This window comes from Saccopteryx bilineata, chromosome 1 (assembly GCF_036850765.1).
Source record: "Saccopteryx bilineata isolate mSacBil1 chromosome 1, mSacBil1_pri_phased_curated, whole genome shotgun sequence".
Taxonomy (NCBI): Eukaryota; Metazoa; Chordata; class Mammalia; order Chiroptera; family Emballonuridae; genus Saccopteryx; species Saccopteryx bilineata.
The window spans coordinates 284,442,461-284,458,758 of NC_089490.1; the positions used below are offsets into that span (position 1 = coordinate 284,442,461).

General features: G+C 44.0%; 1 protein-coding gene and 1 non-coding gene across 2 annotated transcripts in view; one reads left to right on the plus strand and one right to left on the minus strand.

Moving 5' to 3' along the window:
• The window catches only part of RETREG1 (reticulophagy regulator 1), a 134,197-nt gene extending 122,710 nt beyond the window's left edge, over positions 1 to 11,487 (minus strand). The window contains exon 1 of the mRNA XM_066243966.1: positions 11,082 to 11,487. Coding sequence (XP_066100063.1) covers positions 11,082 to 11,386 — 305 coding nt within the window. The 5' untranslated portion in view covers positions 11,387 to 11,487. The remainder of the gene's footprint in view (positions 1 to 11,081) is intronic.
• Positions 9,988 to 10,191, plus strand: LOC136321246 (small Cajal body-specific RNA 16). Its single transcript, XR_010728521.1, has one exon. It is a non-coding gene; the product is annotated as a small Cajal body-specific RNA 16 (non-coding RNA).
• Positions 11,488 to 16,298: the final 4,811 nt, after the last annotated feature.

Sequence of the window (16,298 nt, forward strand, 5' to 3'; positions counted from 1 at the left end):
CCGTGACAACTGGCCCATGACTCCTGGCAACATCCACTGCGGGTTCTCACCTACCTTTCCCCCTTGCCCTCAGATACCAGAAAAAGAGGTGTCCTTCTAAGTCCAGCCCTTTCAGTCCTCCCAAGAGCCCCTACTGTCCTTCTCCCCTCCCCATGGCATTACCTCCATCCCCATAAGTTCCACTGACCTGCAGGGTGCCCTCTCAGGAGTCTTCAGGCATCCGAAGAGCAGGTGGAGGACGGCGTGGAGAGGGGGTGGGTAGACTGTACAGAATGAGCACAATAGAAACACAGCAAAATGTAGCTTCTGATATTCAAATCAGGGTATCTCATTGGTCCAAAAACCAGGCATTAGAGAGAGATTTCCTAAATTATGCCTGAACTCACGTCTGCCAAGTCAATAGCTGGCCTGGGGACCAAACCACAGAGGGACTGTGGAGGACAGGCTGGAGTCCTGTCTTCCGTGGAACTGCACAGGGAGGAGGCAGTGATGGGGAGGAAGGAAGAGACTCCTCCCATTCTGGTATGGTCAGGAAGGCCATGCCCTTGCCCACACTGCTGTCACAAAGCCAGAAAAGGGCACTTCCTAGTCAAACGCTAGCTGATGACTTCAGCTGCTACCTGACCTGGTTCCTCCAGGACCCTCTCTCTGGGACTTGCCATGCTCGAACTCTCCTGCAAAAGGTGCTCTCGGCAGTCACCCACCTTGGTAATATCAGTTTCCTCAAAACTCTCCCACAGGTTCTTCTCTCCTATTACCCAACAAATGCTCCCTAGGGAATTTCACACACCGCTCCACAAGCCTGCACCCCCAAAATACCCAAATCTGTACTCCTACCCAGACTGTCCCCTGAGCACCAGCCATGTATCGGCCTTGCAGAGATTTGCTGGACAATTTCACTTGATGGCCTATGGGCACATCAAATTCCACAGCCTCAAAATTGGGCTTGCCACCCTCCTCCCACACCGCACAAACCTGCCGAAGCCTCAGTGACCCTCATATTGGTTCATACCAGCCACTCTTCCTTGACCATTGTCAGTGAGTCATCCCATCTCCTGATTCTCTTCTCCCACCCACAACATCAGTGGGTCCTCCTGATTTTACCTCCAGAGCCTCCCCTGATCCATCTCCTCTTCCCTTCCCACTGCTGCTCCTTACTGGTCTCCAGCCCCAGGGTTTCACTCCCCTAATTCGCCCAGAGCGTCAATGGAAAGCCAACACTAAGAGTCCAGCACCGACCACTCCAGCAAAATAGTACCTCCCGATCACTTCCTGTCCCCTGTCTCTGCTTTAGTTAATCGACATAGCATCCAGACTCTCCTAGCATTTTGTATATTTGTTTATTGTCTTTTTCCACCATTTCCATCACTAGAATATAAGCTCCAAAAGAAAAGAAATCTCATTATTGCTTACATCTCTGGCACTAGAACAGTGTCAGCATGTAGCAGACACTCAATAAATAATTGTTAAATAATTTTTGAATGAAGGTCTTAGAAGGAAGTAATACAATGGTATTTATATTGGGGTAACAGAGACTGCTTATTTGATATAGTCCAAATTCCTTTCCTCAGTCCAAAATTAACCTCTTCATAAACTCGTCCCAACATTTCTCTTTCTAACATTTCTCTTATATTTCCCCTGGAACATACGCCTCTCCTCCCCTCCCCCCCCCCACTCTCCTCCCTTCCTGTCCCATCATCTTCCCTCCCCTCTCCCATTCCTCATTCTCTCACGATATATACACACACACACACACACACACTTCTATACTGCTCACAAAAATAAAAAATTAGGGGATGTTTCAAAATGAATATGAAGTGATAAAAGATCCCCTAATTTCTGTGAGTAGTATATATAAGTAACTATGAGTGCTACTGTGTACACTTTTAAGCTTCCATGAATTAACTGAGCACCTAGTGCATAACAGCTACTCAATATGCATTAGTTCTCTTCCACTTTTTATATGTTGATCATTCTGTCTTCTCCCCAGTCTTTAGGACCCCTCATTTGATACCAAGGAAATCCTATTGGTTCTTCTTGGCATATTTGTGACAATTTAGCACTCCACTCGCAGCATCACTCTGCATTAGAATGATAGGTTTACTAATCTGCTTCTCTCACCAGGGATCAGAATGTGTCTTAGTCACACTGGATTCTCAGCAGCTAGTAATAATGATACAGCTCATTTATTTGTACTCATTTGGATCAATCAGGCCTCTTGAAAACACTCATGCACAACAGGAGAAAAAAGAAAAACAGAGTAGCAAAAAGAAGCTGAGGTGAAGTATTATACAAAGAGCAGAAACATAAAATTGTGCAAAATCACTGAAAATGAGCTTTGTAGGTATCACATTAGCGAGAAAAACCTGATCGGGTTCTAGAATGAGTGTTAATCTGGTGAAAGCAGCCTGATTCTTAAGTCCTCAAACCAGCAGCTCGTAGAGCTACAGAACGGAACGAAGGTCTGACAGAGTCCTACATGGAAACTCACGAAAGAGCCTCTGTCTAATGATGAGCAGACGGGGCCACCACTCCAGAAACACCTGCGGCATGCTGGACATAAAACATGTCCATAACTCCTCTCAGTGCACTGTAGACTTTCCACCGCGCAAGACCATTCCTCCTTCCACAAGTCCCACCCTACCCAGGCTAGAAGACTCGCCTCTAGTCTAACTCAGTTTCACTAAGCCTTTTGAACATCTACAATGTTTCAGACCCCATGTTGGTTCCAAGCATCCAAGAATAATAATTTATACTCTCTCCTCTCCAGAACACACCTCCAGTGTGAAGCAGGCGAGTCTCTTATGCTGACAGTATCCATCGCTCAGCCCTATTGATTCCTGAGGTTGTCCTCCATGGAAAGTCCTCACTATTAACCTTTTACAATTACACCTTCTCTTTAAACCTACACAATGAAGTGCACAGAGCTTTCATCAACTGTTCTAACCTCCCTGATCTCCACTATTCTTAAACTGTTGAGCCCTAGGGACTGCGACATACAAACAACTAGTATATATATTGCTTCAATCAATTCAGTGAGCCAGTCACATCTCCCAAACCAAAGAAGTAAGCTTTCATAGATAACCTTGGTCCTTGGGCTTCTGGTCTACCCGGTGGGTCCAGCACCTTGTGGGCCTGGGGCAGACACTCCTCCACAGCAGCTGACTAGCTAAATGGAGCAGGGAGATGGTGAGGAACTTGAACTGAACTGACAGGCTGAAAACATCACTGTTAATGCAGAATCAACCTCTCTTTACATAATTATTTTCCCTCTAAACTGATATGACTAAGTGTAATTTTGTAATATTGAAAAATGTAAGCCCCAATTTTTGGCTCCCATAATTTGTCTTCTCTTACCCTTTATAGTGATAGAGTAAAAAAGACACTGAATTTGTAGAAAGAAGATGTGGCTTCATGTCCCTGCCCCATGTCTATGGTCTAGGACGGTTCTACCCAATACAGCCACATGTGGCTATTTTAATTTAAGTCTAAATAAAATTAAAAATGCAATTCCTGAGTCACACTAGCCATATTTCATATGCTTAATAGCCACATACTGCAAAGTAGAGATGTCAGCTACTTTTATCACTGCAAATATTCCACTGAACAGTACAGGTCAAAGTCATCTGTGATAACAGAATAATTTTTGTTGTCCTTAGTTTCTTCTTACATAAAAGGAGAACAATACCTGCTGTTAGATTTAAATGAGTTGCTAAATGTGAATATACTTAGTAACTGTAGTTTGACAAATCAGACCTTTATATACATAATTATACAGTTATATATACAAGTCTAGTTTGCTGGGAGTCTAACATTCGTCAATAGTAGTAGCAGGTGTTGAGGATGTTTGCTGCCCGGGGGGAGGTGGGGAAGCACACACACTGGTCAGACTGTCTCAGGAATGCTGCCTTGAAGAAGGAAAACAAATCACCCAGCGTGTTCATAATGGTCTGGAAACAGTGCATAGAAGGAACCCAGGATTGTTCAGCGAGGGAGGAGGCTCAGCAGGCACGGAAAACAGACCAGATCTTGAAACAGTCCAAGGACTATGCAGGGAATGGGGCCTGGATCTTGGAAAGTTGCAGAGATAAGCAAGAGATGGGCTCTAACTCGGTGTAAGGAAAATATCTGCTACTCAGGATTGGTCAACAGTGGAAACGCTGCCTTACAAAAAAGGGAGCTCAGGACCCTAGAAAGTGCTCAAATGCAGTCAGTGGTTCTCAAACTGGAGTGTGTATCAAGTCACCTGGGAAGCTGGAGAAAATTCAGATACTGTGGTCCCACTTCCAGAGATTCTGGTCCTGTAGGTGTCACATGGAACCCATAATAACCTGCATCTCTACCAACTGTCCAGGTGATGCCCCTGATGCTGCCAGTCAGAGAGGGTCAGAGAGCACTGTGTGAGGGCACTGCTCTAACACAAGCTGGAAGAGCCGCCAGTGACAGTATATAGAGAGGGGCTTTTGAGAAGTATATAGAGTGGGAGCTGGACCCTGCAACCTCTGAACCAACTCTGGAGGACAGCATCCCAAGGGCTCCCAGTGGGTCCTGGGCATCCTGGACTGCACAGATGCCCAGTTTGAGACACCACAAAAGTCACAGAGTAGGCGGGCAGGAGCAGGAAGAATCAACTCCCATATGTGCTTTGACCAGGTAAGCCCAGTGTTTCAAACTGGCGACCTCAGCATTCTAGGTCGACACTTTTATCCACTGAGCCACCACAGATCTGGCCCACAAAAGTCATAGTACCCAAGGTTTCCTGTCCTTGTGCGGTCAGGCGAATCACTGTCTTGCAGTTCTAGTCACACAAATGGAGAGTAATGCTGTGCAATGTCAGATGCTCTGAGGAATAGCCCAACGCAGAGACTTTTCCGTATGCCACACAATCCAGCTGTGGATTTAATGCTAAATCACATCAGAGTACTTTCTAGGCGGCAGAGACAGTGTGCCCCAAGAGGGAGGTTGTGCTGAAAGGCATCCAGCCTCAGCAACCATGCCCAGCCAGGCGACTGAGAATAGGGGCATTCTGCTCTATGCCTCGCCTGTCCACAGCAACTGTCATGTGGCCATACAAAACATGAGTCAGAGCCTGCCACTCCTCTCACCAAAAACAGACGTTTCGCACAAAGATTTCTGCCTGAATTTTTTCAGTAACTTTATTCATAATAGCCCACCTTGAAAACAACCCAAATGAATATTAACTAGCAAATGGATACCAAAAAAAAAATTGTGGCACATCCCTGAAGTGGCATACAAGTCAACAATAAAAGGGAACAAATAACTGATAGATACAATGGGTTGAATCTCAAAACTTTATGCTGAGTAAACAAAGCCAAACACAAAAGACACCATAATATATGGTATCATTCATATGAAACTTTAGAGAAGATGAACAGAATCTATAGTGATGGAAAGCAGATCAGTCCCAAGGGGTGGGTACTGACAGGAAAGGAACTCAAAGAAGTTTTCTGGAGTGATGGAATGAATGGTCTAGAATATCCTGATTGCCTTTGTTGTTACATGGGTGTGACATCTGGCTGTACGCTCAGAGTGTGTGCACTTCACTGACAGTGGACTGCAAAAAGTTAATTATTTTAAAGCAAAACCAAGTGGGCATTTTCTGTTTCACTCGGTTCATTCTATTTGATGTTGTGTTTATCAATGAGTGCATAGTTGCCTCTGGGAGGAAGCCGGGTAACCAGGGACCAGCGTGGGAAAGAGATCTTCAAACTGTTTACCCTTTTGTACTTTTAAACTCTTGAACTGAGAGGCGGTATTGGCTATTTTTTAAAATAAATAAAACTTAAAATTAAGAGAAAGAATTTTTAAATCATGTTTCTCATTGGTAAAATAAAGGAAACACAGATGAAGTGTTACCCAATCTACTTCAAGAACCCTGTTCTTGAGGTAAACATTACATGTGGTTTATGTTTTATCCAACTCCTCTGAGCTCTGAGTGAACACCATTTTTTAGCATTACTTAGTATTTTCCATAAAATACACAGATAATAGATATACACATAGTTTTAAAATACTTATACACACAGAGTTTGAAAATAATTATAACTCGAATACCATGTAACTTCTATCCAGGTAAGAAAATACAGCACTGCCTGTTCATCAGACCTTCCACATGTCCCTTTGTGATCATACCTCTTCACTCCTCCCAGCAACAAGCACTCTCTAACTTTCAGGGATAAGGTCTTTCTCAACAGTGTGGTGATTGCCAGGGATGGGGGTCGCTTAGGGAAAGGAGATGATAGGGGTGGTAAACACACAATACCATGTTCAGATGATGTGTTGCAGAATTGCGCACCTGGAACCTGTATGATTTTGTTAACCAGTGTCATGCCAATAAACTCAATTTAAAAAATAAAATAAATCTCACAAGGTAAAAAAATAACATTAAAAAAAGAATGTCTTTCTTATCTCCTATGTGTATACCTAATCAATACTGTTCAGCTTTGTACATTTTCAAACTTTTAAAAATCCGAATCATTCTGCACATATAACTTCTTCTTTGTGCTTCTTCTGCCCAATATTACATTTGTAAAATTCATCTGTGTTGTTGCCTATTATTGTAGTTTTTATTGTTAGATGGAATTTTATAATAAGAATAAATGGACCAAAACTTATGCATTAAATGTCCATGGATACATTAATGTGCCACTTTTTCTGTCCCCATTGCCTAAAGAGAAAAGAAGTCCAGGCACATGACATTCGAGGCAACCATTGTCCCCAAATATGTCTCCAAAACACCTTGCCAGTCTCACCTTCCCCACTAGTCTCTACCAATTAAGTACCAATTAAGTACCAATACCAACCAAGTCAGTTTTGTATATTGATCAAAATTCCAGATATGATTCCTTAGGGCTAGATGGCTGTTGACCATGTACTAGATCTACCCAAAACATTTCTGTCCATCAGGGTCTGGTCTAAGCACAATCTCCTTATGAAGACCTCACAATCTCTTCCATCCACAATGTCACTATTACCCTGAAACTGCATCAAAATGAGTTATCCTTTCTCTGGCTCTTTTACCACACTTGCTTCATGCATCCTTGAATTATACTATACCCATTTGTTGCAGCTATCTCTCAACATTGGTTCTTGTAGTACATAGTACTAAAACCTTACAGATAATGGGAAGGTAATAAGTCTTAGAGCTTTTGAACTCAAACCCAAAATCCTAAAAGCTACTGCTGGTACCAGGTACTAAATCATTCAAAAATATATGTTTAAAGTGATTTCTACCTGACCTATGGTGGTGCAGTGGATAAAGCATCAACTTGGAATGCGGAGGTTGCCAGTTTGAAACCCCGGGCTTTTCGGGTCAAGTCACATACAAGAAGCAACTATTACAAGTTGATGCTTCCTACTCCTACCCCCCTTTTTTTCTCTCTCTCTCTCCTCTCTCTAAAATCAATAAATAAAATCTTTAAAAAAAAATAATAAAATTTTAAAAGTTAATTTCCACAAAAATGAAATAACACCATTAAAGTAAAAATATCATCACTGTTGTTTAAGACAAGATTTGGGTTCCTCACATTTCTAACACTGATCTTTTTGTTTTACACATAAAAAATAGAGCTTTAGAGTTACTGCGACAGAGAATATTAGAACATCATCATATAAGATGACTTGATAAGAAGTACACTATTAAAGACAACAATGTCCTTAAAAAGTGTTTAACCCGCCCTGGCCGGTTGGCTCAGCGGTAGAGCGTCGGCCTAGCGTGCGGAGGACCCGGGTTCGATTCCCGGCCAGGGCACATAGGAGAAGCGCCCATTTGCTTCTCCACCCCTCCGCCGCGCTTTCCTCTCTGTCTCTCTCTTCCCCTCCCGCAGCCAAGGCTCCATTGGAGCAAAGATGGCCCGGGCACTGGGGATGGCTCTGTGGCCTCTGCTTCAGGCGCTAGAGTGGCTCTGGTCGCAACATGGCGACACCCAGGATGGGCAGAGCATCGCCCCCTGATGGGCAGAGCGTAGCCCCTGGTGGGCGTGCCGGGTGGATCCCGGTCGGGCGCATGCGGGAGTCTGTCTGTCTCTCCCCGTTTCCAGCTTCAGAAAAATACGGAAAAAAAAAAAAAAAAAGTGTTTAACCCCAGAAACAGCAAAAGGGGGGAAGTCCACAATTTTAATAAAATTAATAAATGAGTCAGCAATTCCAATTAACAAATATTTTGGAATTTAAAAAGAAATACTATTATTTTTCTGTCAAAGAAAATACATGTGTGGAATGTAGATACTGCAAACAGGAGAAGAAATAAAACAGATAAGCAGTAAGATATAAACTGATTGAACACCTGGTCATTGTTTGCCTCACTATAGAACTCATAAAAAAAATAAATAGAAGACATCACTCTTGAATAATATGCCTTCAATTATTTTATGCCTTCAATTGTTTTATGGAAAAATCATCCTTTTCAATAGAGGTTATTAGAAATACATTACAGAAAAAATGTTTGCAACTTATATTATAGAAATTAGGCTAAGGTTCTTAATATAAAAAGAGTTCCTACAAATCAATAGGAAAAAATGCCAACAGTTGAAATAGAAATGTGGATAAAAGTTATTGATAAACAGATAATGCAAAGAAAAGATATTTATTATGCTCCTTAAACATAGGAAAACTGCTCAATCCCACAGAAATACAAATTAAAATCATAATGGGACACCCTTTTTCACCTATTTGATTCACAAGATCAGAAAAGATTGATGAAATGCTGTTGACAAGAATATAGAGAAACAAAAAGTCACATTCATCACTGCTTGGAGTACAAATTGGTAGAATTTCAAGGATGTCTACTAATTTAGTGATATTCAACAAAATGACAGTGCACATCCCCTCTGACCCAACAGTTCCACTTCTGGGAATTTATCCTACAGAACCACTTGCACATATGTAAAACAATGCATGTACAAAGCTATAACACTAAGACAGCAAAAGTTTGGAAACAATTTTAATCCATCAGTAGGACACAGGTTAAATAATTTGTGACATCCTTACAATGAAATTTTATTTGCAGCTGAGAAAGAATAAGGAAGTGATCACCAAGATTCACAAAGAAGAGGAACAGCACAGGCAAAATTCTACAATTTGAGTAGAATACTGTGTATTTGCTAAAATATGCACTATCTGGAAAGATACAAGGAAACTGGTCACATTGGTTGTCTCTGGAAGGAAACCAGGTAGCCAGGGACAGGCATGGATGGGAAAGAGATTTTCAGAATGTTTATCCTGCCCTGGCTGGATAGTTTGGTTGGTTGGAGCTTCATCCTGAAGCACGGAGGTTGCCGGTTCAATCCTGGTCAGAACACATACAGAAACAGATCAATGTTCCTGTCTCCCTCCCTTCCTCTCTCGCTAAAATCAATAAATAAATTTTTTAAGAAACTTAAAAAATGTTTATCCTTTTGTATATTTAAATTTTTTTAAGACTTTATTTATTTTAAAGAGAGAGAGAGAGAAAGCATGTGTGAGAGAGAGAGAGAGAAGGGAGGGAAGAAGAGCAGGAAGTGTCAACTCCCATATGTGCCTTGACCAGGCAAGCCCAGGGTTTCGAACCTGTGACCTCAGTGTTCTAGGTTGACGCTTTATCCACTGCGCCACCACAGGTCAGGCATCTTTAAACTTTTCAACTGTGAGGATATTTGCTATTTTTTAATAAATAGAATTTTAAAATAAGACATAATTTAAAGAATTATCTGTCCCACATTAGTAAAATGAGCGAGATATAGACCTAAGATGATTGAACTGTTACCGCATCCAGTATAGTACAACATATCCTCCTCATTTGAGTGCTCACATAACTTTATAACAGCATAGGGAAATTTGGAATAAAGTTCAGAAATGCAGAGAGCTAACAGATCCAAAGTAAAATTAAATTCACACTCAGGGGCTCTGATAAGATACAGTCAGTTTTTAGAGATAACCAGGAATAGCACAGATTTGTGTAAAAAAAAAAAAAATCTTTGAGTTGCTCAATTAAACTAGAAAATGGTAGCCTGTGTAGGTCTTGTGCATTTATTTCCTAACTTTAAGGTTAAGAACTGTATGTCCAGTACCAGCGAGCCCTATCCTGACCTAAAGTAAATTCCCCAGGAGCTATTACTGGGTTTTGAATTTGCAGTAACAGGTGTGAACATTCTAGCAGCAGTTTAATGATCATGTATGATACTGCAAACAAGAAAAAAAAAAAAAAAAAAAAAAAGAACTGTATGTCCTATAACAAGGTATCTGTTGCCTAACCTCTACTTAATCTGCACAATGTGGATCATGCTTGTTATGAGGCCAGGGTTGCAAACAAAGAAGGCTTTTCTCCGCCCTCCATCAGACTGGTAGCAGATGACAGAGCTGTCCTTCAAGGAAGGAGCCAGACACTTCCCCTGTCCTTACCAGTGAAGGGCTCTCTATAGGGAGTCAAACCTGTTGATCAGGGGCTTGTCATAGCCATTACTATGTATTCTCTCCATACCTTACCTAAAAATATGACTGTTTTCCACTGCATATGAGGGTGAGGGCTTGGGGGATGTACGTAATCCATCTGGTTGCTTCCTGTTTTCTCATCAAGGAGAAAGACAGTAAAACCAACCCTCCAGGGAATGGAAAAACAAATCATTCAGTGCCCATCTCAGGTGGCTTATGAAGGCGGTGCAGTCTTGAGCATGTACCTAAGCTGGTCCAGATATGCCTGCTGGGGGTGCAAGAACGAGTACAAGTTCAAGCACGATTGTCTGGGCACGCTTTGGGCAAGCAGGTCAAAACCTGCGAGTTTTAGAAAGCAAAAACCCAAGTTGCCCAGCACGCCAGGCACACCTGTAGGTACAGGTGCACGAGGGTCAGCGGACCCCCTCCCCTGCGAAGCTGGATACACACACGGGGGATGACAATTCTTTACAGGGAGAAAGTTGGAGTGGGTGTCTACCTGCTCAGAAAGGTGACCAAGAAAGTGGGACAGGGCTCCCACTTCTTACTCCGCAGTGGCCAGTGCGCAATCCCCACCCCGGGAGCCCCAAGGTCACCTGCCCTTCCGGACCCCTCCCAGCACACACACACCCGCCCTATCCCCGAGATCTCACCAGAACAGCAGGTTGGCCCCGACGAAGGCGAGCAAGGTGCGGAGCGGCCTCTCCCAGCTCAGGAGCTCGTCGGCGCGGCAGCCCAGCCACAGCACAGGCTCCCCCAGCAGCCAGGTCACCGCGACGGCCACGCCAGCGGCGGCCTCCTCCACCTGCCGCCCGGCGGCCACGGCCGCCACCGCCCCTTCCTCCTGCGCGTCCTCCTGCGGCTCCTCGGGGGGAGCCCCGGCCGGCGGCTCCTGCTCCCCGGCAGCCCGAGCCGGGAATCCCTCCTCGGCGTGCTCCTGGGGCGCCGGGCTCGCCATCTTCAGCAGCGCTTGCAGGCGGGGACGGGGACGGAGACAGGGACGGGCACGCGCGCGGGCGGGCGGGCGCGCCTGGGTGTCGGCGCCGTGAAGGCGGCGGGTCCCGGCGTGGGGCGCGCACCGCGGGGCGCCGGCGCTGGGTGCCTTGTTACGTCAGCCCGGCCGCGGCGGGGGCGCCTCCCGAGGGAAGTGGGTGCGGCCAAGTTCGCGCGGGGCGGGGTGGCGGGGGGCCGGGGGCCGGGGGCGGGGCGGGCCCCCCGCGCGGTGGGAGCCAGCTGGGCGGGGTCCCGGGGGCCAGGGGAACGTGACCCCCTTCTCCCTTACTGCTGCCGAGGGGACAAGGAGAGGATAGCCGCGGGTTACTGCTCTGGAAGGGAGTCAGGGCTACGGGCGGAATCAGTTGGGCATCTTCAGGGCCTCAAGCGGGACCAGCGCTCACCCATCCTGCAGCCTGAGGCTCTGTGGGCGCCCCTTCCCCTGAGGGCGATTTCAGCCCCCAGCCACCCCTGGCCCAGTGCGCTTGCGGGGGCAGCCTGCCCAACCACAGCTGAAGTCTCTAGTACTTCGCAAAAAATGTGATGATATAAATGTTGGATTGAGAAAGGAAGGAAATAAAAAACATGTGGGTCAATTCAAGAGCGTCTTGTTCTCTCCTTTTACATTCAAAGAAACACTGGGCCGCAGCGATTGAGGCGGGGGTGGGGGTGGGGGACGCTTTCTCTCGGACTGGAGGCTAAGTCATCTGGCTCCCAAATGCACGTTGGCCTGTGGGAGGTCCAGGTGGAAGGTCCCGGTTAGCCGAGAACTCAGAAACCAGAACCTCTGGGGCGGGTGGGGGAGACTGAATGCTTTGCGGGTATCAAAATGAAGTTTGACAAGTCCTTACGGCACTTATTTCCATGTCACTCTGGTCTTTGTGTCACAGCAGGCATCGGGACTGGGGAAAGGCAGCCGGGAGGTGGCGGGTGACAGGGAATCTTAAAATCTCCCTTACCGGGCCTCACTGGCCCTGGCTTCTGGGTGAGTGTGGGGAGAGGGGAAAAGAGTAATTGTTTATGCTCACTTTTCACTATTTTCATTTTTTAAAAATGTATTATTTAATTCCCCTATTCTTGCTTTTCTTTGGAAAAATAAATGCCCATCCCTCCATCCTAAGCGTTCTACCTGTAATGAATCAAGGTATCTTACATCCTATTGGAATCTTCTACTAGCAACCAGCCTGCATTCACCAGCTGAATAGGGCTCAACCCCAGAACAATTAAGGCCTTTTATCAAAGGAACCTCTGGGGAAAGTTGTATAATGCTCATATGGGTGGTCCCTCTGTGTATACATATGTAAGAATTCACTGACCTGTATGTTGTAGATGTGTGCACTTTATTGTATGATTGCGATACCTTAGAGCAGTGGTTCTCAAACTTTTTGAAGTCGGGGCATATTTAAAATCCTACAAATAATCATAGGCACACTATATACAAATTTCTGAGAAATATGTTATAATAATAAAGTCAAGTATTAAAGAAAAAAATATAAAGTCCAAGCGTGCTTTTATGGAAATTAAATGAAATAAATACAACAAAATTAAATTTATTCTGACATTAAAAAACATTTTTATGTTACATTTTTTGAGTTATGCTTTTTAGAATTTGTAAAAAAGAGGGGTTAAAAAAAAGTTATTTTTTATATAGAGAGATACATTCTTAGTAAGATTTAGTAAATTTGGTAGGTCCCGGCGCAAATGTGTTAAGTTTTTTCATTCTTGTGTTTATGAGAAACATGAGCCTGATGTGTCCTAGCAATTTCTTCAATGTTTGGGCATATATTTGAAAGGCAAACTCTCATTTCCTCATCAACACATTGAAGAATTCCTCTCTTTTTACTCTTGTGTTGAACGCAGAAAACCCCATCATACATATCATCTTAACTTTACACCAAGCAAAGGATAGAAGAAACTCACCTCCAGCCTTTCCGGAGAACATAGGAGATAGTATAAACAATCCAGCACCACAGCTTAAAAACCTTTTGCAACCTAATCAGGCAAGTGAGGTGGGGGATTGGGCAGCCTGTCAGCTACAGCCAATTCCCCAAACCTCTGTCCCCCAATAATCTAAACTCCCAAAACCCTGTTGGTTTTTTGGTCCCCAACAGGCACATTTTTCTCTGGAATATCATAGGGCACACCAGTGCGCCCTGGTGCACTCTTTGAGAACCACTGCCTTAGAGAGTGTGTTCCTCGAGTTCACTCGAAGATTTATTGAGCACCTACTATGGTTCCAACACATTGCTAAGTTCTGTGGATATGGCTTCCAGCCACTGATAGCTCGGAACCCAAGGAGGGGCCAATAACAATTGTGAAAACCACTGCAATAGAAGAAAATCACTCAGCGCTAAGAGCCTTACTTAAATCATGCATCTGAAATTAGGGAAGGAGCGGAAGAGTCAAGTTTCAGGAGGCACTTTGGAATACGTAAATGGCATCTGCCCTGAGTTGTAAGGATGAGAGAAGTAAAGTAGAGGTTGGAGGGGAGGGGCAGTAATCTCCGTGGGAGATCAACCTGAGAGAGACGGTGTGGAGGTATGGGTGGAGGTGCACAGATCCGTCTGTATATCTGCAGCAGACTATAAAGGCCTTGAATGATCCACTAGTGGAGAGAAGTTTGGGTTTAAATGTGAAGGCAATGCGGGGGCTCTGGTGTTTCTGACTTGCCTTTGAAGAGAATCCCTCTGACAACCCAGGGAGTCAATAAGCAAGCAATGTGGAAACAATTAAGGGTGGCCCTGGCCGGTTGGCTCAGTGGATAGAGCATTAGCCCCAGCATGTGGACACAATCCCTGGTCAGGGCACACACAAGAAACAACCATCTGCTTCTCTTCCCTTCTTGCAGCCAGTGGCTCAACTGGTTCCAGCATTGGCCCCAGTGGCTCAACTGGTTCCAGCATTGGCCCCAGGCACTGAGGATAGCTCCATTGGTCTGAGCACGTCAGCCTCAGGCAGTGAGGATAGCTTAGTTGATTTGAGCATTGGCCCCAAACAGGGGTGACCAGGTGGATCCCTGTGGAGGGGCATGCAGGACTCTCACAATCTCCCCTCCTCTCACTTAAAAAACAAACAAACAAACAAACAATTCAGTGTCAAGTTTTTTATTGTTGATGTTGATGTTTTACAAAAGAAAGACTAACTGCCCTGGCTGATAGCTCAATTGGTTGGAGCATCATCCCAAAGCACAAAAGAAACACTGTCTTTCCCCAGGCATTGATCCCCCCTCTTGGCCCTCGTGGAGGAGTTTCTAAACGATAAGTGAAGCTTTACTGTGTAATCTGGCCTTTATTTAGCACTGGATCCAGCCCCGGGAGTGCAATATTCTAAAATTTGTCACTAGACTCCACAGCTGGAGGGAGGATCCTGGGCAGAAGAGATTAGGAGCCAGACACGTGTCCAAACCAGTGCAGATGTGCTTCTGGATAGAGCATCAGCCCCAGCATGTGGACACAATCCCTGATCAGGGCACACACAAGCAGGTTTGCAAGACTTTTCACATTCCTCCACCCCCTTGAATTCTAATTACTGTCAGAATCTGTTGAATTTGTAAAAGCTGTTGACAGCCAAAACATGGAAAAGCTAAACTCCATTTATTATATGTGGTTTGCAACCCTTAGTATCTCAATTTCATGATATTTCCACTATGTGAAATATTTTTTATGGTGACAGAAAATGATTTGAGTTTGGGTGATGGGCACATAATGCAATCAATAGTCCAAATGCTATAGAAATGTTCAACTGAAACCTATATACTCTAATTGATCAGGATCACCCCATTAACTTTAATTTCAAAAGAAAAAGAGAAAATGACTAGAAAAAAAATGCTACACAAAACTGTTTTTGCATAAAAAGGTGCACACTTCTAATTGTTCTAAGCTGTCCTTTTCATCTCTGACCTCTAACAATTACTGACAAAGGAATAATGTCACAGGAGTTGACCCTAGCATAGACATATAAATGGGTGTTGCTGAGTGTTTTCTCTTTGTCTAATTATCTTTGTGACGCTTGAATAATTTATTCAGTGCTAAGACTACATAAAAATAATACTAGTGATGGTTCAAATAAACCTTGTCCTCAACTTTCAAGAACATGTCATGTTTAAAACTCCTGTGGGTAACCTTGCAGTTTAAGGTTTTCTCCTGAATTTTGCATATCTGAATATTGGCAACAGTGATGAACACTAATGACCTAGATGATTTGACGATGTATATCTGAGGAAAACAAGGACACAAAAGTGTGTGGATCTAAGAGACAGTTTAGGAAATAACACAGCTTTAGCAATGACAAGCAAAATACACATAGGAGCTCTTAAAAGAGGCCACTCACCTTTCCCTTCCAAAGTAGCTGAAAAGCTTGTAATAGGAGAGAAAAATAATGAATAATTAATTCCCACTCCAGGAGGCTGAATAGAAAAAATTAAGCTAAGCCTTAGAATGAGAGGGAAATGCCTCAGTATTCTTTTTCTCCCTAAAGTGTTTCATGTTAGAATTCTTCAGCAGGTCCAAGACCCCTTCAATGCAAGAAGCCATGTGTACACGTTGCATTATTAGTCCTACAGGTAGATGATTTTTGTGCTGATAATTTTACAAAAGCAATTCTGCCCTCCTCTTCATACCTTATCTTCTACTCCTTTCCCTAATTTTCTTGTCACTGAGCCGAGAGAACCTAGATAGTTCACTATTGGCACAAAATATGGGAAGATTACACAACAGGAACGTGGAGGAAATAGAAAATAAGATTGTACCTGGTTTCTAAGACCCAGCTCTCAGAAGGGATTAGCTATTTCTATTTGGGGCTGACTATCTGTTGTGCTTATAAGAGCTGGAATATGTAGCCTGACTGGTAGTGGTGCAGTGGATCAAGAGTTGACCCAG